At 49.4% G+C, this 27,118-nt stretch overlaps 1 protein-coding gene across 1 annotated transcript; it reads right to left on the bottom strand.

The window, feature by feature from the left end:
• Positions 1 to 47: 47 nt before the first annotated feature.
• GPRC5B (G protein-coupled receptor class C group 5 member B) lies at positions 48 to 22,865 on the bottom strand. The gene is made up of 4 exons (XM_058709831.1): positions 22,709 to 22,865; positions 13,540 to 14,553; positions 4,609 to 4,721; positions 48 to 3,241 (listed from the first exon to the last, which is right to left on the bottom strand). The coding sequence occupies exons 2-4, from the start codon at positions 14,543 to 14,545 to the stop codon at positions 3,197 to 3,199; spliced, it is 1,164 nt and encodes a 387-aa protein (XP_058565814.1). The 5' UTR covers positions 14,546 to 14,553; positions 22,709 to 22,865; the 3' UTR covers positions 48 to 3,196.
• Between the last annotated feature and the right edge of the window lie 4,253 nt (positions 22,866 to 27,118).

Genomic DNA, 27,118 nt, shown 5'->3' with positions numbered 1-27,118 from the left:
GAAAGCCTAGTAGTTCTACCGAGTGTTTTGACAAGCTACCACACATCTTTAAGTAAATAGTAAAGCCTTTATTTTTGTGTTAAGAACAGCATTTTGAAAATAAAACCTATCTGCCCATGCTTTACAACCTTTAAATTTGTAATATTTATATACAGTCATTTATGGTACACATTGATTGTCTTGAAATTTCTTTAACGATTTTTTTTAATAAGTATGCAACAGTCAGCCAGGGGAGGATAAAGGTACATTATAAAACACACATTAATACATTTAATAAATATATATTATCTATCAAAAATGAGCCTTAGCTCTTTATCAATTAATAAAAAGCACCTGCTGAGAACTCCTGTAAGCTGGTATAATCATTGCATCATTGGATTATAAAAGCCACAACGCTCCCTTTCAGTTTGGGTTTAACTCAGCATTGGCCAACCTAGATCACCCCGAGTTTACACTTGTTCAGTGGGCCCTGACACAATCTGTACTCAAAGCACTGGATCCCCAAAACTTCCCAGTTTGTCAGTTCTCTGCGCTGATTCCCTCACTCCCCACCCTCCATATCCAGTGGAGAAATCCAGGATAGAATGACCATTTTCTATTAAAAGGGGGGACGAGAGTGGCTATTATAGTCCCAAAGTGATTTTAATAACCGGACACAGAAAGATTTGTGCTTACAATTAGGTATTTTGATCACAGATGCTGTCCTTCCAGGTTATGTTCCCTCAACAAGTGTTGTTTACATAAATAGATCTTAAACAGAGGTGCTATTTGATTTCGTATTTAAACTTTGCTCCGTGGGGGCAGCTGGTGGCCACAGTCTCTTGGCGAAGAGGTCTCTTTGTACCCTTCAGGTGGAGTCATTAGAAAAATACCCATTCTCTGCTCTCTGCCCTCACTCCCCCCCTCTGCCCCATTGAGAGGGCATCCAGCCCACTCTCAACCTTAAAGCCAAAATAAAACAAAACCCAGAAGCACGATAACATATCATAGATTTAAAAAGAAAGGGGGGAGAAAGGTCTCATCAAGTGAGGTTTCCTGTGGCTCGAAGCTGGTTCCATTTTTATGTTGGTGAAACATTACTTTCCCTTTTTTCCCATTTATACCATGCTCACCTTCTATGCCCGGACCAAGAACTGAGAGGGGAAACACTCAGGTGAATTGCTCCCTTCTGCAAGGGAGGGGGGGCTCTTGCAGACGGAATCACTGATGGGATCAGAGAGCTCCAAAGGACTCCAGAGAGCGGGGGTAAGCAACCATTTCCTGGCACGAGAATGTGTAATGCTGTCGTTTTTCACTGGACTGGACCGAGGTGTTTGGAGATTTCTGTATTCTCAGAATCCTGGGACTGCATGCAACCGCCCCCATCCCCACCCCAGGTCCTAGCTTCTTTCCCTCCCTCCCCTCCCCAGTACTTCAGGTTTCCAGTCCACCAATGATGCTCCTCTGAGAGAGGACTGGAATCTGATTCTCTAGAAGCAAGCACATGCTGTGGGCCGGGGTGGGGCTGTTTCCCAAAGGTCAGGTACAGGTGGCATTCTGCTGCCATGCTTTTTCTTCCCCATGCATGGCAACTCAAGGAAGTAAGCTGGCTGGAAGGAAAACTCGAAGTTGACCGCATTGGGACCGCCAAATTGGCCTTGTTTACCCCGCTGCTCTGCAAGGTTGTGGGGGGGGAGGGGACTGTGACGAGGACGGGACACAGCAGAGACTAGGGCCTTGAGAAAAATCAGGTTTATTAAAACAGCTCAGACATATTGGCTTATGAAGAGGTCAGTCCCCCCCCTCCCCCCACCAAACACTAACCTTTTTCATTTTCTTTATAAAGGTTAAAGGCTTATGGGTTGTTTTATAGAAAAAGCAACAGAGTCATTAGCGTAGATGCCAAAGGGCTCACCCTCACTTATACATTTCATGCCATCAGGTTAAAATTCTTTGCTTCGAATCACTGCTAGTGATTATGCTGGCCAAACAGTGCAGAGAACATGGGGCTTTTTAATGGCCGAGATGTTCGAAATGCCAAATAACAAAGGAATGACTTGCTTAGGACAGATGGAAACCATGACAGAAACAATGGGCTTTGAAGAGAATCATTTTCATGGAACTTACAGAAAAACAAGTCAAAAATGCCCCACATACCCTCCAAGACAGCAAGAGCCCCTCGAGTGCTCCACCCCCCCCTGGAACTTGCACTCCATCAACATATGAGATCGGAGAACTCGCTGCGTGCTAGGCAGCAGCGTGTCCTCTCTCCCCGGGGAGGCCCTGCTACGCGACATCATCACAGAAAATCTGCTGTGGCACCTGCCTTCTGGCCTGCCAGCCCAGGGGGCTGGAAGCTGATGGTCCATCTAAGTTTTTGAAATGAACATGGGAATAAAAGCCTGGGAAAGGGCTCGGGCGGAGGGGGAAAAAGAAACTGCTGCCCCAAGCCAGAATACTGCTATGACTCCACCAAGCAGGGAGGCGGGCTTGTTTTCCGGCCGTTAACCTGGAGCAGGAGGCCCACAGAGGGCACGGTGGTGGGTCACCACTTTCTAAATGTGATGGTCACTTCAATTCCCAGATAGCCTTCTCTGTATTGGCACATGCCAGGATCCCTCCACCACCACTGGTTGGAAAGCTCACCCCGTGATTCGGTTGGGACTCACCTTGGAATCACACCCACAACTCCTTAACTGCTCCTGACCCCCTGAAACGTGCAAACAGGCAAGCTGATGGAACAGTCCCCATTAGTCCTCTCAACGCAACAGTCATCTCCAAGAGGCCACCTGGGGTCTACTCGCTGGGGAGGGCAATGGTGTGGGGGACCTCCACAACCAACCCACACCAGCCTGGCCCACTGGCTGTGAATCTGGTTCTGTTCTACCCCCAGAGGATGAAACAGTCTGCCCAGCCACATTTTTGAGTGAGCCTAATACTATTTGCAATTAGCTTTGCTTTAGTTTGCAGGGATTGAGGTTGGTTTGGTATTATGTGTTTGTGTGTGTGTGTGGCAGGGGGCAAGAGGGCAGTCAGTGTTAGCTTTTCAGTTCAGCAGTGTTCACATTTACACGAAATCCCCTTGTGCAGGATTTCTAGATCTCCTGGCTGTCAGGCAGCCTTGTTTGGCTACTGTTACTGATTTCTCCCTCAAGAAAGACACAGCCAGGGAATAAAATCGGTAAGAGAGATTCTTATTCTCTGGAACTTAAGTCTTTCACCAGAGGTGTCTTCCAGTGTAACTTGGCGGAGCAGTTGGGATCTGGAAACAAGGATAACACAGCTAAGAACTCTGTGCTTTGCAAAGTCAACATCAAAAACCAATGTGTTAACAATGTGCCAAAGAGAAGTCCCCTTGCTTTCTCCTAATGGGCTGAGTAATTCCCAAGAAAAGCAGCAAGCACTGTGTGTTATATTGCGCTGTTCTTGGGAAGTCATGTCCTTTTTTCTATAATCACGCACCCCAAATGGATGTTTCCTTACCCAGAAACCCCCTTCACTTTCTAAGTCCGGGGTGTATTTATAGACACTGGTCTTGAAGAGACCAGGAGGGCTTAAGAGTGACTGATGGGGCCATTTTCTAACCATATTTATTAAAACACACAGGCCAAATGCTTTTGAGTCAGGCTTTTCTTGGCACCCAATAATAAAACAGCCCAGTGGATGGCAAGGGGTTTTCAGAAAGCAAATCTGTGAGTCTATTTGTCTTTGAGCCTGTTCCAAACCAGTGCAAACCAATGCCTCGCATACCATTCAAAAGGCCAGGAAAACCCGAATTCCCTCCAGAGATCAAAGACCATCCCTGACTTACGTTTAAAAAAAAAAAAAAAAAAAAAAAAAAGGAAAAAAAAAAGCTCAGTTTGAGTTATGGAATTGGCACATGATATAAAGAATGGAAGTCCAATTTACATGTGTAAACTGGTATGCATTGTTTCTGAAAGAAGCATGTAGCTATGTTTGGAAATTAAATGTGGGAATGACAGTGTGTCTTTGGATTGCTGGAGAAACAAAATGATGTAATTCTACGGAGGCAAGATGTAAACAATGACAATTCTGCTGAAGGTCTGTTTGGCATCAGATAGTAAAACCTATTTTTGTGCTCACAGGATAGAAATGATAATCACTCCAATTTCTGAAGACATCTTTTAAGGAGTAGAGGTTGGGGAATCCGGTGCCCAGCTGGGGCAGAGACAGGGGCCTGCAGCGGGTGGTGGGGGCGGGGAGGGGTGGTTACACTAGGTTGGATGTCAGCAAAATCTGTCAAGGTTTCACAACTCTGGGCTTTTCCTAAAAGTCACCTCCCAGGGAGGGAGAGGTACCTTGTGCATAATGAAAGCCAGAGAATTCATTGGGTACAGGAGCCCCAAGAAATAGGGATGTTTTCAAATGAATCCACAGACTAAGTTAACTAAGTATAGGTGGGTCTTCCGTGCGTGGAGAAAGGGGATAGAGAGGGAAAGAACAATGGAAGCATTGCATGCATTCTAGCCGCAAGGGGCGTCAACTTGAGCCAGTGTTTTTGCAGGGCCCGTAAGCAGCCCCCACAGAGCGGTGTGTCCCAGTGAAACTGCCCCCCAACACTGACTGCTTTTTAGGCTTCTGGCCAAAACATCACCTCTTGATACTTACGGTCCCTCCATTGAGCACAACGGCCATCTCAGTCGGCTGATATACATTGCTTCTAAACGGAGCGCTGGGTCTGTTTCCCAAGCTGCCATTGCGAAATCCCGCTGTTCGGAGAGCTGAGGGGAGGCGGGAAGCCGCAACACAACACCAAAAAAAAAGAAAAAGAAAAAAAGGGGAAAAAAAAGCCCCACAATTTTGTTTTCTTCCCCTGCATCAACACCGTGCTCCCAGCACACATTCCCCACCCCCCTCCCTACTCCTCCCCATTGTCACAAGCCAGATTCAAAACAAAAGTCACAAAGGGGCTTTGTTCTCTGGCTCTCTTGGAGCATGACCCATCTCAGTAGGGTTGGGAAGTTTGTAGAATCCAGGGCCAGGCTGCTGGGGTGGGGGGCAGGGTTTTGAGCCTCTACCAGAGCCCCCCCCCCCCCCAGCCTCTGCAGCCCATGGGTGATAAGGAAGCACCTCTGCATCCCTCAAGGGTTTCCTCTCTACCCACAAAACGTCATTCATGTCAAGTTCAATACCACACCGCTCAACCCTGTTCACTGTTTCTAGATACACACAGGCGGACAACCCTAAGAATGTGGACACTGAGTACACAGTAGAGGTCATCTTCATGGGAAAGTGATGGGGGAGAGAACAGAGGGACTCCCAAGGACCAGGGTGGGGTATTTCTAATCAGGAAAAAAGGGAGAGTGGTAGCAGAGAGGGCAGAATATGTCAGCACTTTTTAACCTAAGAAAGGTGGGTAAATGGTGTTTCTTATTTGCTTTGTGCTTGTAGAGATCTAATTTTCCTTTTTTTGTAAAGAAAGCCCCAGTTACACAAAGAAACATGGAAGGGACAAATGCATAAGGCTAAGTTGAAGAAGCCAGTCAGTAAAAGCTGCATACTGTTGTGATTCCAACTCAGATATTCTGCTAAAGGCAAAACTATAGAGAGAGTGGGACGAGTAATGATTGCCAGGGGCGTCAGAGGGGTTGGGTGGGGGGGGTGCGGTGTGCAGTGAGGAACAGGTGGAGCACAAGGCATTTTTAGGGCTGGGAAACAATTCTATCTGACACTATAATGGTACATAGATGAGATTACCCGTTTGTCCAAATCTATAGAACTGCACAAACAAAAGAGTGAGCTCTAAAATGTAAATGGTGGACTTCAGTTAATAGTAATGTATCAATATTGATTTATCAACTGCAACAAACGTACCACTAATGCAGGCTATTGATAATAGGGGCATGCAGGAACTCCCTGTAGTTCCTGCTCAATTTTTCTGTGAAACTACAACTGCTCTGAAAAACAATCTATTAAAAACTAATGAAGAAGGTAGAGGCACTATAAAAACAAAAGTCCATCTCAGCAGCAACATGGCATTGTCATAATTTTCATTCTCCTTGAAGGCACTAATCTTGCTTTGCTAAGAAAAGCCTCACTTCAGGGGCGCCTGGGTGGCGCAGTCGGTTAAGCGTCCGACTTCAGCCAGGTCACGATCTCGCGGTCCGTGAGTTTGAGCCCCGCGTCAGGCTCTGGGCTGATGGCTCGGAGCCTGGAGCCTGTTTCCCATTCTGTGTCTCCCTCTCTCTCCGCCCCTCCCCCGTTCATGCTCTGTCTCTCTCTGTCCCAAAAATAAATAAAAAACGTTGAAAAAAAAATTTAAAAAAAAAAGAAAAGCCTCACTTCAGAGTCTTCCCTGAAGGGAGTCACTTGTCTGCCTGAAAAGTAGCACGAGAACTTGGGGTTTTTACACATTACTTGAGGCAGGGACCAAAATCACCTTAGCAACATAGTGAACCATCATAGACTGCCAGCTAGGAGCCAGGCACTGTGTAAAGTACTTTATATATTAACTCATTTAATTTTCATAGCATGATAGGTGCTTTCATTATGTCCACTTTACATGGGGCACAGAGAAATTAAGTTACTAGCCCAAGGTCCCACTGTTGGAAAGAGGCTACACGAGCATTCAAACCCAGGCAGGGAATCTTTTTTGGTTTTTGTTTGTTTAAGTTCATTTATTTATTTTTGAGAGAGACAGAGACATGTGAAGACGGGAGGGGCAGAGAGAGGAAGACAGAGAGAGAGAATCCCAAACAGAGCAACCAAGAGTCAGACACTCATTTCCAGGTTGGGGCACCTGGGTAGCTCGGTTGGTTAAGTGTCCAGCTCTTGGTTTTAGCTCAAGTCATGATCTCATGGTTTCAGGGATGAAGCCCCATGTTGGGCACTGCACTGACAGCACAGAGCCTGCTTGAAATTCTCTCCCTCTCTGTGCTCCTCCCCTGCTCTATCTCTCAAAATAAATAAACTTAAAAAAAAAAAAAAGTCGGATGCTTAACTGACTAAGCCCCCCCAGGCGCCCTGAGAATCTGTGTTCTTAACACCATACTAGCTCCAAATACTGTTTTTAACCATCACATTCAGTTACCTGGAAGCAACTTTTTTTTTTTTAAGAGAGAGAGAGGGAAAGAAAGAAAGAACTCAAGCTAGGGAGAGGGGCAGAGGGAGAGAGAGAGACAGAGAGAATCTTAAGCAGGCTCGATGCTCAGCACAGAGCCTGACATGGGGCTGGATCCCACGACTTTGGTATCACGACCTGAGTGGAAACCAAGAGTCAGATACTCAACTGACTGAGCCACGCAGGGGCCCCAGAAGCAACTTAAACTTAAGTGACAGCTCAGCCCAAGCTGGACCGAAGAAACTGAGGTAGGGTGAACAAATGTTCCCAGACATAGGTACGCCAGTGTTTGCTTTAACGTCTCCCTCCGCGCCTTCAAGCAGCTCATTATGCATGAGCTGAGCACGGAGATACCTTACCCAGGAAGTAGAGAAGGGGGAGCCAGGGAGCGGCATCAGAGGACTCTTACTAGTCTCAACTCCTAGCCAATACCTGCTGGAAGAGAGGGAACACCAAACAGCACCGCTCTCCTGATAATGCAGAGAACCGGCCAGCTGCGGTGGGAGAATCTGGCCCCAACACATTTCCTCCAAGAAACAAAGGCTCGACTCTACTGGCCATCTGTGGGGTGCCTCAGCCCAAGGGCTCCTCTCTGTAGTAGTTATTTGTGGTTCTCCTCTGGTAAACATCTCTCCCACATTCTCAGTGTTGGCTACGACTGCCTTCTACCCTGGCCTGAGGTTGGCATGTGACTTCAACCTGCCCAATAAGTTCCAATCAAAGTTAACTCTGGGATTTTTGCTCAAGCATCCTGGGAAATGGTCCTCTTTTCCACTGGGACTCTGTGCAAGCCCAGAGTTTGGGGCTGTCATCATGCTAACAGGGCCAAGACATGGAGAAAGACCAACTGTAGTCATCACTCACATCTCCATGATCTAATGATTCCTGAAGCCTGATTCCCAGTACATTAGTGTCTTGCTGTTGTTATTTTGTTTTGTTTTTGCTGAAGCCAGTTCAAATCACATTTTTATTGCTTGCAATGTCAAGTGTCCCAACTAACACCCCACTCTGACCTGGGTCAGCTGTGAAAGACAAGCAGGGCTCATCCATAAGAGTGTCCCCACAGGAATCTAAGTTTACAGTTTGAATGCCGGCCTTCTCTTGCCCAGACTCTGAAAGTGAGGCTAGATTGGCCCTCCCCTGAAAGCTGATTTCAGGGCCTTCCATCAGGAAGCTAAGAGTCAGAGTTTAAATAGCCCTTCATCCTAATGAGATCTGAGAGCCCAAATCCCCCAAAAGAAAGAACACTTTTCTTTACTGCTCCTCTGAAAGATGAACATTTAATATGCCTTGTTAACACTTTCCCAGATGTGATCTGAGGTGCTACATCCTTCAGTACATTTTAATCTTTTATCACATACCTCATGCCTTGTTGATACTTATTAATAAGCGAGAGGCTGATGAAGTGGTATCTACCTAGGGTCTCATTTTGGGGAAGGAAATACAGAAGCTGAGGGCACTGGGACTTGACCTGCAAGGAAAGAGAGCCCAAAAGGCTGGCTGGCTAAAATGCAAAAGAAACAGGGCCAACTGTAGCTCCTAGGCAAGGCCCTTTGTGGGGCCTGGTTCCCTAAAATACAAGCTGGCTGAGGTCAGCACTAAAGACAACAGCTGTTCTCACAGTGACAAGGAAGCATACCCAGATGTTCCCCAGCCAGCAAAGCAAGCGTTTCTAGAACAAAGGCAGTCCTAGCCAGGACTCCAATTTAGTCTATGTGAACTTTGCCCAGGGCTCACCCTGCCTGGTCCCATTGGTCCCAGGTGAATTCTGGTGGACACACATTTGGGATGATCCAAAACAGGGCTATTAAAACTAAGTCTGACAACATCCAAGGTTGGGGAAGAAGTGGGGAAACAGGAATGGGGCTCTCATGAGTTATTAAGCTGGGGGAGGGGGAAGACAGTAAATTAGTTTAACTTCTGGGGGGCCATTTGGCTGCATATATGGAGATTTAGAGGTGCAGACTCTTTTGCATGTCTAGGAATTTTTTTTAAGTTAATTGATCATGGGCCCAGAGGTGAATGTTCACTGCAGCATTACTTATACGGAAAGCCAGAAACAAGTGGAATGAATATGCATCAGCAGAGGATGAGAAAAGTAAACGATTGTGCCTAATGGGAAGCTCGGCATCATGAAAAGGATACTATGCTCCGCAGTCACTGGCCTGGAAGGGCCTCTGTCCATGAGACAATGCTGATTTAAGCAAGCACACTGCGGAACACTGCGTACATTGGTGGCTACATCTGTGAGTCACTTGGAGAGCTCAAAAAACCTAAGCCCAAACAGACTTATCCAATCAGAACAAGGGGGGGGGGCCCTGGTAATTTTTTTGAGCTGCCCAAGTGATTCTAACGTACAGCTAGGTTAAGAACCGCTCTATGGGATTGTCTCGTGTGTGTGTGTGTGTGTGTGTGTGTGTGAAAGAGAGTGGGAGGAAGAGAGGGAGGGAGGGAGAGAGACTGTGTGTGTTCACTGAGAGATGTCTGGCAAGATGGGAGCAGTCAGCAGCAGCTCCCTTTGGGCAATGGGATTCTGAACAATTTTTGTTATTTTTACTTGCTGAAACTTCTACATGATTATTGTTGGTTTTTGTCATCAAAAAGGAATAATAAAGCTATTTTGTTTTGGAAAAGAAAGAGGGGACAGAAAGACAACTCACTTGGCTTGGGAATGTGTCAGAGCGTGAAATAGAGGAGGGTGTGACGTACCCCTAGACCCCTCATCACCAATGTGCCAGGCCTGATACTATTGGTACCGACCTGGGTCCCAGATACCTTTGTCCCTGGATCTTACGTACATATGAAGTACTGGCTGCGTTTTCACAAGAAAAGATGCATGTAGTAGAGAACCAACATCCCCCCTCTTCCCTGCTCTTATAGTGTGAGCTTGAACAAGTTGCCCGATATTCCTGGACATCAGTTTCCTGCTCTATAAAATGGGGGATTGATAAACCCTGTATCCTCAAGGCACAAAGTTGTCCAGGCACATCAGTAAGATAAGGGCCACTCAAGTGCTTCGAGAAGAGAGGAGTATTCTTTTTTTTTAGATACTGATTTGTTTGTTTTGAGAGAGCGAGCATGAATGGGGGACAGGCAGAGGGAAAGAGAGAGAGAATCTTAATCAGGCTCCACGCTCAGCACAGAGCCTGATGCAGGGCTTGATTTCATGACGGTGAGATCATGACCTGAGCTGAACTCAAGAGTTGGATGCTTAACTGAGCCACACAGGTGCCCTGAGAGATGAGTAATTCTGTGGTAGACTAATCAAGTACGTGGCCTCTGGATCCAGCCTGTGTGGACTCAAACCCTGGCTCTGCCTCTTAGGCAAGATGTGTAGCCTTTCTGTGCGTCAGTGTCCTATCTGCAAAATGGACCTCAGTGGGTTATTGTAGGGATTAGATGAGATTAGCCACTAAAATGCTCAGAATGGTACCTGGTCCATGGTAAACACCTACTAAGGTTAAACGTTCTTACTTTTGAAGACCCCAATGCTTGGGTAGTTCTAGCATCTCTGTTTTATTACAAGTAAACTAGACCATCAGGTTCAACAACACTGAGGCTTAACCATCTGGGGTTTGCAGACAGCTTTGAGAATCTGACAAAGTGACAGACAAAAATTCCCCAATGAATGTACAAAAATGTACATCCATTTCAGGAGTTCTTACTACCTTTGAGGTCCAAGGGGAGTCTATGGGTCTCCTATAAAGAGGATCCTGTTCCAGGAGGAACCAGGGAAGAGGTGGCTCCACCAGGACCCCACAAATTAGCCAGGCTCCTGACCTCTGCTCATCACATTCCCTGGAGGGCCCTCTGGGCTCCCAGTGATGATCCCCATCCTGACTCCTATCTTTTCCTGGTAACATGGTGAACCAGTGCCACCAGAGCTGACACTCCTGCTAAATCCTTTGACAAACATGGGCTTGCTGGCCTGAGGCTTTCTAGGAAGAATGAAACAGCTCTAATAAATACCACACCAGGGTTTCCAGCCCTGTCCACAGGTGGGGCCTCCCTCCAGTGGGTCTGGCCAGGAATTGGGGGTACAGATGAAGCTGGGCACATCCAGGTGGGGAGGAGGGCACTGGGTGGCCTTGGAGGACCTGATGGTTCGATGTGCTTCCCCCTGCCTGCAGGGGACAGGCAGGCTGCCTTTAGCACTCAACCCAGAAAAGTAGACTCTGCAATACGACTGGCTGGTGAACATTGCCCAGGTACCTGGGTGAGCATCACTGAAAAGGGGACCGTAACCACCTGGAATGGGCCATCTCCCAGCTGTATGTCCTTGGGCAAGTCACTGAACCTCTCAGAGTCTCCACTTAATTCATCTATAAGGTGGAGATAGTAATGGGACCTATCTCAGTGGGTGGAGGTGAGGCCTAAAGAGAAAACAGAGATTAAGGCCTTAGAATAGTGCCTGGCACATAGTAAATGCTCAATAAACAATGACTATACTAGGTAATAATTACTGCTGCTGCTGCTGCTACTATTAATGCTGTCATTATTATTATTGTACCCCTGATAAATCTTCAGGTAACTGAGAAAAGGCAATTTTATTTAATTTCCAGTGCTGGGAACTTAGCCGACTCACTTGAAGTAATGACTCTAAGAAATACTTCTGAAGCATCTATAGGGGCTCTGAGTGCCTGCATCACATCCTCTAGGCCCACCTCTGAATCCCACCACAGCAGTGTGGACAGTCCTGGGTACCCAGACAGCCTCCACCTCTAGTGCCCACTAAATCTCTGCTTTTGTGCCTCAGAAGCCAATGGAACTTATGTAGCCAGAGTAGTGGGAGATGTGACAATGAGAGTAGGAGACCGAGGACACACATGAGGGTGAGTGATGGAGGAACTGGTGGCAGATGCTACAGGCTCCAGATTTCAAAGATCAAGTCTGAGGCTCGTTCTACATGCATCCCTGGCAGGACCGAGTCCCAACTGCCCACAGCAGTAACCAACATTTGGTCTACTTGTTTGGGCATTTCTGCCTTCTTGGTCTCGTTATCCATCCCTCTCCCTTGCAGGGAACACTTCCTGGGTAAGCCAGCTGTACCCAAGTCTTGGGCTCTGCTTTCAGGGGAACCCAAGCAAGATACACATCCAGCATGCCAGGTCCTGGGGGAGACCCTCAGCATGTGACACTCAGTATGTTACTTTTCACAACTCGAGAGGTACATTCTCTCATTGTCTGTATTTTACAGATGAGAAAAACAGGTTCAGAGAGGTAAAGCAATTTGCTTAAAGCCACACATCGAGAAAGTACAAAGGCAGGATTTAAATCCAGACATCTGACTCCAGGGCACAATTCATACACTCGTGATGATGAAAGTGGGAAGGAGACACAAGCGTTGCTCCCAATATCCCCTGCATCCATCTAGCACTTGGACTACAAACTCAAACACTTCCAGGTAGCCAGAGAATTAATGTTAATATGTTTTAGTGGCTGGGTTAGGGGCAACAGGGAGTGGTGGGGAGTGTGGTAAACACAAAGTGGATCCCCATGTAAAGGAACAGCTACTTGGACTGCTTGCATAATTTAAGTATTGTAAATAATATTGCATAAACATAGGGGTGCATATATCCCTTCCAACTAGTGTTTTCATATTCTTTTGGTAAATAGCCAGGAGTGCAATTACCGGATCATAGGGTAATTCTATTTTTAATTTTTTGAGGAACCTCCATACTGTCTTCCACAGTGGCAGCCCAAGTGTCCCTCAATAGATGAATGTATAAAGAACACGTGGTATGTATACAATGGAATATTACTCAGCCATAAAAAAGAACGAAATCTTGCCATTTGCAACAACATGGGTGGATCCAGAGAGTAGAATGCTAAGTCAATGCAATACTGTATGATTTCACTCTTATGTAGAATTTAAGAAACAAAACAAACGGAAAAACAAAAACAGACTCTTAACTGTAGAGAACAAACCAGAGGGGAGGTGGGTGGAGGTGGGAGGGTGGGTAGAATAGTTGAAGGGGATTAAGAGTACACTTGTCCTGATGAGCACGGAGCAATTATTCGGAACTGTTGAATCACTGTATTGTGCCCCTGAGACTAATATAACACTGCCATGTTAACTACACTGGAATTAAAAACAAACAAACAAAAAAAAGGAGCAGCCACAACTCCTGAGAGGTCGGGCCTTCCTGCACACACCGTCCATCAGCTCCAGACAATTGTTGCCAGGTGGGAATGTCGACCCAGCATTGCCAGAGCTGACTTTTCAAAAGAGGTGAGAAACCTGGGTTTTATATTTAAATAAGTTGGCAATTGATAAGAAAACATGCTAAATAAAAACCCATCTCTGGGCCAGTTTTATTTAGCACAGGAGCCAATGTTTGTGGGCTCCCATCTGCCAGGACACTGCCCTCCCCCGCCCGGATCACCCATCCCCACTGGAGAGAAAGAAGGGAGTCCTTCTGGGGCAGATGGCCCCAGAGGCCACCCCGCGCCAGGGGGTGGGGTGGCGATCACGTTACCTGCGTTGTGTTCATCCATGGAGAAGGCCTTGTTCTCCATGTAGGTCCGCGGCAGCTGCACATCCTCCTCAAACGCCGTCTCCCGCATCCTCGGCTGCGACGTGTCGAAGTAGTTGGGCGTGTTCTCCTGCGGGGCCGGCAGAATGGTGCAGTGGATTTCAGGAATGGCATGGAAGATGACGAAGACCCAGCCGCTGGCCACCAGTGTGATGGCCAAGGTGGGGTCGCCCCAGGCGTCTCCCTGCCGCAGCTCCGCATTGCCAAAGAGGTACATGGTCATCCAGGCCACCCAGATGAGCACAGAGAGGAAGGCCGTGACCAGAATGCAGGCCCCGTTCTGCTTCCACTTCTTGAACTTGCCGCACAGCGTGAAGAGGGCCAGCCCCAGGGCCGCCACAAGCAGTACCATGTCGTAGATGAGGGCCATTACAAAGTCCATGGGCTCGTAAGCGCAGGCCGGCTTCGCGTCGCGCAGCACGGTCAGCACCAGCCACTCGATGGCGATGATGACCTGCACGAGCATCAGGCACAGCGCCACGCCCACCAGCTGCCAGCCGGATGGGCTCTTGCCGTGGCGCACCAGCCTCCGCACACGCCACGCCTGGCTCAGCAGGCAGGAGAAGCAGAGCGCGAAGAGGACGCCCCAGAGGAACCTGCGGACCGAGCAGATAGTCTCGTCCTCCCGGATGATGAAGGCGAACGTCAGCCCGAAGAGGCCCAGGGTCCCCAGGAGGAAGAGGAAGTGGAGGCCCACGGGGTCCTTCTTCTCTTTGTCCTTGATAAATGGCAGCCGCACCAGCAGGATGAGCATCAGGAGCAGCGTGATCAGGGCGCCTGCCCCGGCCACCGCCTCCACCACGATGCCCCAGATGGTGTCCAGGTCGCAAAGGGACACGTACTGAGGGAGGAGATCCAATCCGCAGCCCCGGGACGTGCTTGAGTTCTCAGAAGCCCCGGAGGCAATTACGAAGAGCAGGAGGAAGGCAAGCACCTGGTGGGTTCTCATCTTTCTCTCTGACACCAGAAATGTTCCAGAATATTGAGGATGGAGGAGATGTTTGGAGGGAGAAAAAGACCAGTTCACTGTCAGATTCCCACTTTCCTGACTTCTTTAAGACCCACCTCATTTCAAACCTGCTAGCCCATAAGTTACCTCTGACAGGTCAGAAAAAGGCACCCCTTTCTCCAGACAGCACAGCCCCTGGGGTGGGGGTGGGGTGCACGACCCGGATTTCAGCTCCCATCTGCCGCCTTGGTCTGGCACAGTGAACAATCATGAATCATCATTGCTAGTGGTTGGAGAAGAGCGTGAGAGAGAGATTCACTCTCTCTGTATACTCTTTTGTATTCTTTGATTTTTATATTCTGTGCTGTGTCTGACCTCTTCAAAAATAAGGGAATGAAAGCAAAACTTTAAAGAGACAGCCATGAACCCAGCACTGTGCTGAGAATGGTATGTACTGCCTCCTTTCAGTCTCTCAATGGTAACGGCTAATATTTACCCATGACTCACTCGAAGCCAGGCACTAGGCACATCCAGTCCTTACCCTGGTGACAAAACAGGGTCTCCAAGGGGTTAGGATACTCGCCCAAGCTCCTAGAAGCATGCCCTCATTTCAAACATACCATATCCAATATGAACTATCTTCCTGGGATCCCCCTCTCCCTCTGCCCTCACACCTCCCCCAAAGGTCACCAGGGAACCCATCCTCACTGCACCTCCATCCCTCCCTCCCCAGGTGCTTGCAGGATTCCTCTTGGTACTCTTTCTGGACTCCCCACAGCAGCCATGGCAAATGGGCTTAACCCAAGTCCCATCTTGCCCCTCCTGCTCCTTCTGCTTAAACACTCTTGACCCCTTGAGTGGAAAACTGCGCCCCCCCCCAACTCCCTGACCATGTCACCCTCTGAGACCTTGGCCAAGGTCACAGCCCCATCCCTCTTCACCAGAGCCTGTCTATTTCTTTCTTTGCTCTAATCATCTCTGTATTTTTTTTTCTTGCCTGTTTACTTTGTTTCTCTCATTCTTTTTCCTCTTTTCCCTGCCTTTCTCCACTTCAAGATGCAGGAGGACACAGACACTGTCTAGGTCATCACAGTAGACCAGGGTTTCTCAACTTTGGGGTCACTGACATTCTGGGCCGACCATTCTTTGCTGTGAGGGCCGTCCTGTGCATTGTGGGATGTTCAGCAGTACCCTTGGCTTCTATCCACTAGATGGGTGCCCGTGGCACACCCACTCCCCCAACTGTGACAACCCCAAAATATTTTGACATTGCCAAATGTCCCATGGGGGTGGGGATGCAAGATCGCTGGGATGAACACCACTGGTGTAGACTGAAGCACCAGCACACAGTGCTGGCACAAAATAGATGCTTAGTAAATGTTGAATGAACGACAGACTTATTCACCAGGACCCTATCCTCTACCCCACTGGCACCAGCTCTTGCTTTTGGAGGGAGCCTGGCCTTCAGAAAGCCATGGCCTACACAGTTCTGCTCTCTTGGTCATTTCCAGGGGGCTCAGGCTGGACCTACCACCTTGGCTGCACATGAGTGAGGCTGTAACCAGCCACCTCCAGCCACGTCCAGCTCATCCCTGGGGCTTCCTTAAGTAAATGCAGTATCGACTTCTCTCTCTCTCTCTCTCTCTCTCTCTTTCTGCTCTTTTATAGGATCCCGTGAGCAGCACTGATCCTGCCTTGGCCGTGAAGCCATTGACTGGGATAAATTATTGATGACACTGGATGAGGAGCCTGGTGCTATACGGATCGTCACCTTTGCCTATAGATGAGAGAAGGCAGGCCCAGAACAGAAGGCATCTGGCAAGAGATGCTTCTTTTCTTTTTTTTTTTTTAAATGTTTATTTATTTCTGAGACAGAGACAGAGCATGAGTGGGGGAGGGGCAGAGAGAGAGGGAGACAGAATCTGAAGCAGGCTCAGATTCTCAGGTCACTCGACTGACTGAGCCAGCCAGGTGCCCCGTGGCAAGAGATGCTTCTTAAATGCATCCCAGCATCCCACTCAAGCAAATTAGGGGTGAGGATGCACGCCAGAGGCTGGCAGTCAGACTCATGGTCCGGCCCCTATTCATCCAGCCAATTAACTTCCCTTTTTGTATTAAGCCAGTTTGAGCTGGGTTTGTGTTACTTGCCAACAAAGAAGTTCTATTATTCCTCCCACATCATGTGGCCCCCTTCTTCCAGGACGTCCTCCCTCCCCAACATCTAGGCATGTGGATGCAACCAATGGCAGCCAGGCGTTTTAGTGGGATCCAGCTGTCTCAAGAGGGATTATTCTTATTGTCAAGGATGCCCATGAGGGGACAGCCACCCCACTCTACAGAACAATGTCTAGGATGATCTGGACGGCTACACACTGCCTCAGAATGAAGCAGAGTCTGGCTCATGTAGGATTTCTGGGGGATTCAGAATTGCCCTCCAGAGTTTTCTATTTTGCCATAGTGACAATGACAGTAACTAACTCTTAGTGCTTGCAACACTGTAGGCACACTTTTATGAACTTCACATATAGTATTGACTTATAATCTGCACAGTGACATTACGAGGCAAGTACTATTACTATTTCCATTTTACAGGAAATAAAACATGGAGTTCAGCTGGCTTGTTCGAGGTCACACAGCTAGAAAGTGGTGGAGCCAGGAGGCAAACAATTGTACTATTGTTACTTGGGCTTCTTATGACAGACCAGGGCTCTAGAAATGTCACCTGGTGAGTGAGCCCTTTGCTGGTCAGTCTGTCTAAATTAGGTCCTTCCTGCCTCCCTGAAGCTCTATGCCAGTACTTTTGATTTTCATCTTTGTAGCATGTGCCATAATTTCCAAATATTTTGTTACCCTTTTGGTCTGTTTCCCCCCTCTCCCATGTCCAAGCCCTTGTTTGTCTTGTTCTGCACAGACTCTAGTACTTGGCACATGGGCAGGGCTCACAACCCAGCTGCTGGATAAATATGGATGAATGGATAAATATGGTCTCAAACAGGGGCGCCTGGGTGGCTGAGTCGGTTAAGTGTCCGACTTTGGCTCAGATCATGATCTCACGGTTCATGGGTTTGAGCCCCGTGTCGGGCTCTGTGCTGACAGCTCAGAGCCTGGAGCCTGCTTTGGATTGTGTCTCCCTCTCTCTCTGTCCCTCCCCTGCTTGCATTCTGTCTCTCTCAAAAATAAATTAACATTAAAAAAAACTTTTTTAAGTATATGGTCTCAAACCATCATGTGACCCCAGTAGGGCAGATGTTCTTATTGCTGTCTTACAGAGGAAAGAACTGACGGTCTGAGAGGGTTAAGCCAAAGTTTCATCCTCAGACTGCCAACAGCAGCAGTGTCGCCTGGGAGCTCACTAGAAATGCAGAATCGCAGAGGGTGGGCCTAGCCCCCTGTGTTTCAACAAGCCCCCGCAGCAAGCTCCAAGTGTGTTCAGATGACTGGGCACATGGAGGGCTGAGAAGCTCAGACATACATGCAGCAGGGTAAGCCAGGACCCAGGGCCCCAGTACATTCTGCCTCACCAACCCTGCCAGAGAGCAAGCGGGAGGCACCCACGTCAGGATGCACCCCATCCAGCTGCATCAGCCACTTAGTGCTTCCTCCCCCCACCCCCACCCCCCCACTCTGCATCCCCGCCCCAGGAAAAGAGCAGTGCTACAGGAATCCCAAACTGAACAATGCCAGATTAGAGGTTTCAAGTCAGCCGCAGGCAAGGCTGATTGGGACGGGATGAATATATGGCAACAGACCCATGGGATGGAGGCGTGCAGCTCCTCAAAAGGAGTAATGAACAAATGTGAGCGACTGCACAAGCCTCGGCTCACATACTAATTACCTTTGCTGCCAGCCGGGCTCCCAGAAATGTGACTCATTCAGAGGCCCTTAAATACACTATCTCTCTCTCTGTGTCACACACACACACACACTCTCTCTCTCTCTCTTTCTGTGTCTCTCTCTGTCCACCACCCCCACCTGCAGAGGGGCCAGAAGCCTCCGGCAGGTGGTGGAGGAACACGCTCCATTTCTCCATCTCTCCACGAGCTGGGGCCTGTAAAGGCTGGAAAGAATGCAGGCAAGTTTCCTTGCATGAGAAAGGACAGCGCTGCCTGCCTGAAGGCCACATTCAGGGCTGGTTCTCCCAGCCCCGATCCCCATCAAGCAGGGTGAACTGCTGAGTGAGGTCTTCTGGTTTCAAGTCCTGCCCTTGCCACTTGCTGGTACCTGGTGACCCTGGGTGGCTGATTGAACCTATCTTGCCTCAGTTTTCCTCATGTGCAAAATAGGGGCATTAACAGTACCCAATATGTGGTTGTGAAGATTAAAATAGTAAGTTTTAGGACAGTAGTTGACACAGGGTATGCTGTCTGTTAAATAAATAGAAATGGTTGGTAAATATTCCCTCAACTGAGGTTATGAACTTTCCTGACTGCTTTTCCAGGAGGAGCAGTTGCCATGGAGATGGGGGAAGAAGGGGGTTCACCCAAGTGTTTATCCACCACTGGTTTCCAGCCTTCCCCATCATGCCAAGCAAAGAGAACCCTGAGTAGAAGGGGAGATATCTTTGGTAGTAGTCTACCCTAAGAACCTCTAAACTCACCTGATACCCAAAGCAGGTGCTCTAAGTGGAAGCCTCCCTGTGAAGGTGGTTTTCCCACGGGAAACCCAGGCCAGCCTGGGTGCCCTGAAGCTCAGTCTCTCTGTCAAGAAGTCAGAGGGAGGACATCCAGGGACCAGACACTGGCCATTCCCTTGGGAAACTAGTGTCCTCATCTGCCCACTACCCATATGAAAAGAGATACAAGATGTATAAAACCACTCTGAACACACATTCTGACCAGCCTCTCTTCAGCTACTACCAGCAGGGCTCTAAGGAGACCACTTATCCTCCACCTTGAGGCCCCTTCCAGTGCCCAGCAGATCAGAGGCATCTTAAACCTATCTTCTTTAAAGATGTGGGGAGATGCTAGGGCATGGAAGGGAAAGAAAAAAAAAGAAAACAAAACTGAGCAGGCGGGGAGGGGGCTGTCCCACTCCCGGGCATAGTTAGTAGTTCGGTACGTGGATGAATGCCTGGCACAGAATTTACCTACCCATCAGTCTCATCCAGAGTGGAAGACCGCAGTGGGAGTGAAGCCAGACATAACTATGTGACATGGGGCATTACTTAACCTCTCTGACTCTCAGTCTCTTCCTCTATAAAACAAAGATAGCGGCTGCCTTCACAAAGCTGGTGTGAAAAGTACACGAAAAATACTCAGCAAAGGGTTGGGCACAAAATAATTGTCTTATTAAAAAGACAATCATGATTCCCTTGTCTTTCCTGTTGAGAAAATGGAGGTAGAGAAGTGAGGCAGCTTGGCCAGAGGCTTACTGGAATTCATAGGCCATTTCTCTAAATGGACGAAAACCCATTTCTCCGAACTCCTGACCCAAGGCTTTCCACTGCACCTCTGATTTGAGCCCTCACCCCACGTCTGGCAGAAGGCCAGGATGAGGCTGTGAAGCCAGTCTCTCCACACACCCCAGCATGACACTGTGTCCCAGCCAACTCCTGTTAGAGCTGATGGTGCTGGTGCATTTCCTGCTCTGTAAGATTAAACTGTTACAAGGTTTCCTGACATTAAACTCTTTCCCAGACCCACAATCCCACCATCTGATATCTTTTCCAAGTTACACCATCTCATAATCTTCATTCCCAACGCTGCCCAGACCACCAGCCTATTGGGGGCCCTTGAATTTAATAAGCCTCCTAGGTTAGTAAACAGGGTTGCCAGAACACAAGCTCCGTGATCCATGAATATGCAAAGCAGCTCCAATCCTGTAAATAAAAGCAATCATTTAAATGCAAATTGCATCCCTGGCTGCCCATTCCGGGGTGGATGGTTCCTCTTGGGCAGTAATTCCGAGAAGAAAATGTGACTAACTCAGAACCCCCAGGAAGCTCAGCGTGAAGTGCTTATGGGGCCAAGGGCTCTGGGTGGGGATGGGCAAGAACTACCTCAAAGTGGGGAGTGAATTTTAAAACCTGAGCAGCTCCTCAAGTGGGCTCACAGGGCAGGCCAGGATCAAAGCAGTCCCCACAGGCTGTATGGAGACCCTCAGAGGCTCCCTGCACCTCAACATCCCCAGAGGCAGAACGAAAGGGGAGTTGCTTCCCACTTCCATGTTGAGGTCAGGGGAGTTTTAAAAATTAACATCCCTTGGTTCCCACTCAAAACCCTCCAAGGGTTCACTGGCCCAAGGAGAATAAAACCTAAACTCCTTTCCGTGGCCCAAAAGATTGCAGTCTGGCTGGTCTGTACCATTCCTTCTCCCACCCACCCCCTCCACATCTGCTTCCGAGCTCCAGCCACAATGGCCTTTGTTCAGTTCTAAGCTCATTCCCACCTCCAAGCTTTTGCACTTGCAGTGCCCTCTGCCTGCACAGTGGTCCCCCAAGATCTCCCACTGTGGGAGATCTTGCCAGGCTCCACAAAAATATCACTCCCAAGAATGGTCTTCCATACATACATCAACACTAGTCACTTTATTTGACATCCTCCTGTTTTATTTTCCTGGCAGCTCTTATCCCAATTAGAAGTTATATCTACTTGCTATTCATTTACTTATTTAGTGTTTGTTCACCCACCTGGCCGGTGCCCGGAGAGCGGGGGCTTGTCCATTTTCTACACTGTACTGCCCCAGGCCCAGTTCTGTAGGTGGTACATTTACTAAAAGAACAAATTAAGCAATAAAGATTTTGAGCCCTTTCTAACAAGGCTGCTTGCCTGCCCCAAATGGCGACTTCTTTCCCCTTCCATTTTTCTCTTTCTCAACTCAGCTGACCCCTTTTCAGACTTAGAGCAGGAACAGATAGAAAACCCTTCACTCCACAGCCTAGTTACAAAACTGGCCTCGTGGAGTGCTCCCAACCAACAGATGATGATTTGCATTCTATTTACATGCTATTTGCATGCAGCTTAACTCGAAGTCTGAATGCTCCGCAAGCCCCCCACCCCACAGAAGAAACTTCTGAATCAAGGTTCCTTGGCTGAAGTTCCGTGGCTTTTGTGCCAGGTCCCTTCCTTCACTTTTCCCTCACTTCTCTTGTCTTTTCGAGGACCCCCAGTTCCTCCTGGGCGCTGCTCAAGTGCCCCCCTCCCCCCCCAATCCTGGCGCAGTTGGGCAGCCAGTGTGGCGCGTGGGCCGGGGCCCCAGACAGGGACGCCGCTGCCCGCCACACTCCAGGGGCCTTTGTCCGCGCTCCAAGGAGCCGCCCCCTTAGCGAACCGGGGACGAGTTGGGAGGGGGAGATTGGCCAGGCCTGTGTGTGACAGAGCAAGGGCCACGGAACGAACTCGCGAGCTGCGCTGGGCCGTCCTCGGTGGCAAGGTCGGCGCTCCGCTCCCAGCCTGCTTAACTCGCTCCCCCGGGCCCAGGCGGGTGCGAGCGGTAGGGATCCCGGGATGTGCGGGGCTGGGCACATCCCCTAGGACAGCGAACGCACCACAGCACAGGGCTCGTCCTAAGCCCCAGCCGGGTCTGAACAGAAACGCCAACCCCTCGCCATTGTATGCAGCCGCCCCTCATTTGTCCCTCGGCCCCAGGTCTCGGCTCTGCCTCTCTTCCCCCGCAGTGTTCCCCCCTTGTCCCGTAGTGCGCAGGCACTGTCGGCTGCGAGCCTGGCCCCCAACCCCTGCAGCAGGTGCGGCAGCTCACCCCCAAAGCCGAATCCTTATGCCCCCAGCTTCGTCTGCCCTGTCTGTGGTCAGTCCCCACGCTGACCACGCGGCCCCCGGACCTGCCCGCGGCTCCCCTCACACGACGAGTTACTCGGGTACGGCTGGACTCCTTTACACTACTCCCAGCTGCCCTTTACCTGTGGTCGCCCCCAGACCCTCCTCAGAGACTTGGATCTCCACCTGGTCCGGGTACACAGCACCCTCCCCCCCCCCCATAAAGGTCTCCAGGCCTCCCCTCCCCCCGCCCCGCCCTCTACGGCTCTTCTCCCGCGGCACTGTGGTACCCTCCCAATGTCGACCCCCATCTCCCCCAGCAGACTAACCCCCAGGGCCGCTCAGAAGGGCACAAGAAGCAGACTCCCAATCCTCCCAAGCCCACGGCGGGAAAAGTTTCTGGGGTCGTCCAAGCGCCCTCCACCCCATCGGCGCGGCTTGCACTCACCGACCCCCGCGGCCACGCAGCGCCGACGCTCCTGCTGGTTCTCGGCCTCAAGTCACATCTCTGCAGCGCGGCTGCGGCCCCCGCCCCGCGCGCGCCCTTCCGCCCGCCGGTCCTGTCTCACTGCATAGCCCTCGCGAGCCGATGCCTCGCGAGGCGCCCCCTGGCCCCGCGCTTGCCGCTGCAGCCGCGGCGGCCCCGCCCCCTGGCCGGCCCCGCCCCCGGGGCACCCTGCTCCGCCCCTTGCCCCTGCCCCACAGGCTCTTCCTCACGGAACCCCGCGCCAATTGCGCGGCGCCTCTCCATCCTCTCCACCCGTTGCAAGCCCCTAGCTCCTTGCCCGGAGCGCTGAGACGACCCCCTTCCAAGGTCCCAAATTTGGGGACACGTCCCCCACATCCACGCCCATAAGCACATAGGCAGTCCAGACGCACCGGACATATACCCAAGTTGATTCATTTGCAGGAACACATACACAGAGGGATAATCCCACGAGTGTCCTAGTGCGGGGGATTTCCTCCGCTCAGGACACTCTCCAACGTGGGTTCACAAACAGTAACTCCCCCACAACATACAAACACCCGGTCCTGGACGCAAGAGAGGATCCTCGCGCGCAAGTCCCCCAGTATACAACTAGGCACACAGGCGCGGCTTGGTCTCCTCTAGCTGGTCTAAACGCAGCCTTCTCCCGCCTGGGCTCTCTCCACTGCCTCCCCCGCCCTCCCAACCGCCCCAAAGTATCTTTGTCCCTATGCACACACTGCTCAACCCTTGTGTCCTTGGCTACCCCAAACATACACGTTCACACTGCGCACCCCTCACGTAGGTCCTTACGCCGGATCCCCACCTTGAACGCTGCACACATCCACGTACACCCACGGCACACACTCAACCGCCTGGGGCCACCGGCCTTGCGCTCCGCAGACTCTCAGGGCACAGCCGGGGTGCACGCCCACAGGACGGCCCCAGCACCAGCTTGAAGGAGGGGTCCTCGGCAGCAGCGTCCCTGGGCACTTGAGTCTGGCTCCTAGTCCACCTGGCTGTAGGGAGATCAGCATTGCTCAGATGGGGCCTGGGGAGCTGCAGTCCAGCACACCCAAGGGGTTGGTTCCCTGGGTGACTTACAGACTTTCAAGCACCCCCTCTCCCAACCCAGACTTTGAGAACGGTCCATTCTTGTTTCTGAGAATGAGACCACCTTCCTCCACCCCATCCGGGTCCTACAAGACACTGCAGGGAGATGACGACCCCTGCTCCCTGCCTCTCTGCAGTGGGGTGGGGATAGAGAGGCAGGAAGGTGGGTTATAGAATAACACTCCCTTCTGGGGGTAGGTGTATGCCCTGATCTTTGAAGACCACAGACCTTTCAGATATTTTCATCACTTTCCCAAGAGCCTGTGGTCTCTCACTTCTTGCACAGACAAGCCGATTTTCTCCTGGTCAGGACAACTACACATCTCCGCGAATACCTTTTATTATTTTTAAGGAAAAATGGAAGGGAAAGGCAAAACAATTTTCTTGTTTTATTTGCCTACGTATCCTCAGCACCTAGAACAATGCCTGGCATACATACAGCAGGCGATCTTTAAATACTTACGGGAAGACCCCTCTTCTGCGTTCCAGCCGGACTGCGTAATTGGAAAGTGGATAGGCACCGCCACCTGGTGGTTATTAGTGGAACTGACACCGAGATCCTTTCCGGTGTAAACGTGGGCAAGTTCACCTTTCTAAGCCCCAATTTCTTGCAAAATGCAAAATGGAGATAACTTTAGCAGTACATGCCTAATGGGGTTGTTGTGAAGATTAAACTCATAATACATGTAAAGTGATCCATGTAGAGTTTGGCATCTTGATATATATATGGTTATATTTCCTTTTCTGACTTATTTTACAGATGGAGTTTCACTGGGATGATTAGTTTAGCTTTGGGTGATGATACTTTGGGAAGCAAAGAGTGAAAATAAAGGAAGCTTTTGAGTGGCAGGTGCATACTTCCTCCCACCCCCACCCCTTGTTCAAAGAGTCATGGATAATCATCATCACCATTATGATAAGGTATGAGTGCTACTGTGCGCCAGGCGCTGTTCTAAGTACTTAACGTTCTTTAAAGTATTTAGGCTTCCCAGTAATCCTCTAGACCAGATATTATTATTCACCCTGTGTAACAGATGTAGACACTGAGGCCCAGCAGGGTTAATTACCAGTTCACGGTCATACAGTTGTCAGAGCTGGGAGTTCAACCCGGGTTGTTTCTTTTATCCACTGGCTAAACTGGTGTAATTTGTTACAAGGTCAGACATCTTCAGAGATGAGCTTCATGTCCCTGAAGCCTCCTTCAGTCTCTAGCCTTGAAGAGAACAGCTCTAGGAGGTATAGGGAGCTGTGTCAGGTTCTCAAATGTTCAGTCCCCTTTGGGCAAACGAAGAACAGAGGCTTCCTTGGCTCTATTCCTCAACTGAAAAGTGACAAGAGCATTGCCCCTGGATTCCCACTGACAAATGTCACAGTGTGTCATTAGGTGTCTGTGTGGCTCTTTGTTTAGTGTCTGTCTCCCCAGCTAGATTATATCTCAGTGCTGTCCCAATAAGAACTTTCTACAAGGATGGAAGTGTCCTATATCTGCACTGTCAGCTATGGTAGCCACTAGCCACATGTGTCTGTTGAGGATTTTATATTTTACTAGTATGGCTGTGGAAATGAAATGGCAGTTTTTAATTAAATTAAATTTAAAATTAAATTTAAAAAATTAAATTTAAGTAGCCTCAGGTGGGTAGTGGCTATTGTAAGGACAGTGTAGCTCTAAGCTTAACGAGAATAGGAGCCATGTCTGCTGTTCATCCTTGTTTTCCTTGCCCAGTACAGGGCATGGCTCATCAGGTATTTGTTGACTACATGAATAGGTAAATTCCAGCCTTGTTTCTCCTGTTAGAGTATGTCTATTCTGTATTCAATCCTGTCAGGATCCTCTTTTCTCTGCAAAGTAGATCAACTCCCAGATGAATGTGCTGCTCAGGGCTCTGGAGTTGCCAAAGCCCACTTCCACAGGTCATGTTGCTTTAACCACGGTACCTTCTGAGGTGGGTGTCTGTATCTTGCTGTGACAAAACCGAGGCTTGAAAAGTTGAGTGACTTCTCCAAGTTCTCACAGCTGGTAAGTGGCAGAGGCAGGATGAAAGCCTAGCCACCCATGCTCTTTCCACTCTACCCCACTGTCTTGCAAATGAAGTTTCCAGAAATATCAGTGCAAGTCTAAGGATGAATGAATTTAAATGATGGGGATTCAGGTGCCTGGTAGGATGAAATTTCAATACTTCTATAATAGCCTCAGGCAAGCGACTGCCTAAATATTGAACCCTGATGGTGTCACTAACACTTTCCTTGGGTGCCTTCTAAGTGCCAGGCACTGTGCCTCATTCTGTTATGGTTCATAGATAGACCTGAGGTGGGTCCTGCTATCAGCAGAGTGGGAGAGAGGTGGTTAGCACATAGTGTTGTGGGAAGGCCTCCTAATTAATGGAGTCACGGGAGTCCTTGCTGGGCAAGGTTGAAAGGAAGCTCAGGAAAGGGCTCAGAGACTCCAGCACTTGACTTTCCCTCTGGAGTGGGAATGGGGGACACTCAGGCCATCGACATCTCTGGGCATTGACATCTTTGGAGTGAGTGGCTAGGAAAAAACAAATGTGGACACACCATTGCTATCATTCTATTATTTTGTGCCTGTGACATACATCACTAGTTGATCACCACACTGCTTTTAATGTCTTTGGTCTATAACTTATGCCACTCATTACTGGAAGATTCAGTCACTCTTGCAAAGGGCACATCAGTTACTTCCAGAGTCCCCAACAGGGTACATCAGAGAAGTTCACAAATCAGAGTGCTAGCTGCAATCACCATGTGGTAGCCACCTTTTCTTCTTTTCCTGTATTGGCTCCCCCAGGTCTTTCCTTGTCTGTGGTCCATAAGACAGCTTAGAGTAGTCTCATGATAACCCCTGTAGTCCCCTGTGAGGCTGCCATGGTGATAATATCCCAATGCCCCCAAAGCTGTCAGTTAGGAAATATTCAAGTAACAGGACAAAATATGGCCTAAACAATAGGGATTTTGTTATCACATGATAAGTTGAGATGTGGGTGATCTCACTGTTGACTCATGGTTCAACAATGTCAGCAAAGGCCCAGCTCTTTCCTGCCGTCTACTCTACCATTCTGAACTTGGCACCTCATGGTCACAAGATGGTTGCCACAGCATCAAGCATCAGGTCTTCATTTGATGGTCCCCAAATGGAGGACAGAAGGTGTTCAGGGAAGAGAGCTCCCCTCACGACCTCCCTGTTACCCAGGAGGGAAATCATTACCAGAACTATCTCCTCTCCCCCTCTCTTCCCAGCTGTAGACTTCCTTTTACATTTCA

The sequence above is a fragment of the Neofelis nebulosa genome, chromosome 18, assembly GCF_028018385.1.
Source record: "Neofelis nebulosa isolate mNeoNeb1 chromosome 18, mNeoNeb1.pri, whole genome shotgun sequence".
Taxonomy (NCBI): Eukaryota; Metazoa; Chordata; class Mammalia; order Carnivora; family Felidae; genus Neofelis; species Neofelis nebulosa.
Note: the sequence above shows the minus strand (reverse complement) of the source record. Positions and strands in the feature narration are given on the sequence as shown.

What these genes read in the sequence shown, in the direction of transcription:
- GPRC5B (XM_058709831.1), bottom strand. Translation starts at nt 14,545, where the DNA reads ATGAGAACCCACCAGGTGCTTGCCTTCCTCCTGCTCTTCGTAATTGCC. An exon ending in CATGGATGAACACAACGCAG is followed by an intron (nt 4,722 to 13,539) that starts GTAACGTGATCG and finishes GCCTCCCCTCAG; the next exon opens with CTCTCCGAACAGCGGGATTT. An exon ending in TTGTGCTCAATGGAGGGACC is followed by an intron (nt 3,242 to 4,608) that starts GTAAGTATCAAG and finishes CCTTGTTTCCAG; the next exon opens with ATCCCAACTGCTCCGCCAAG.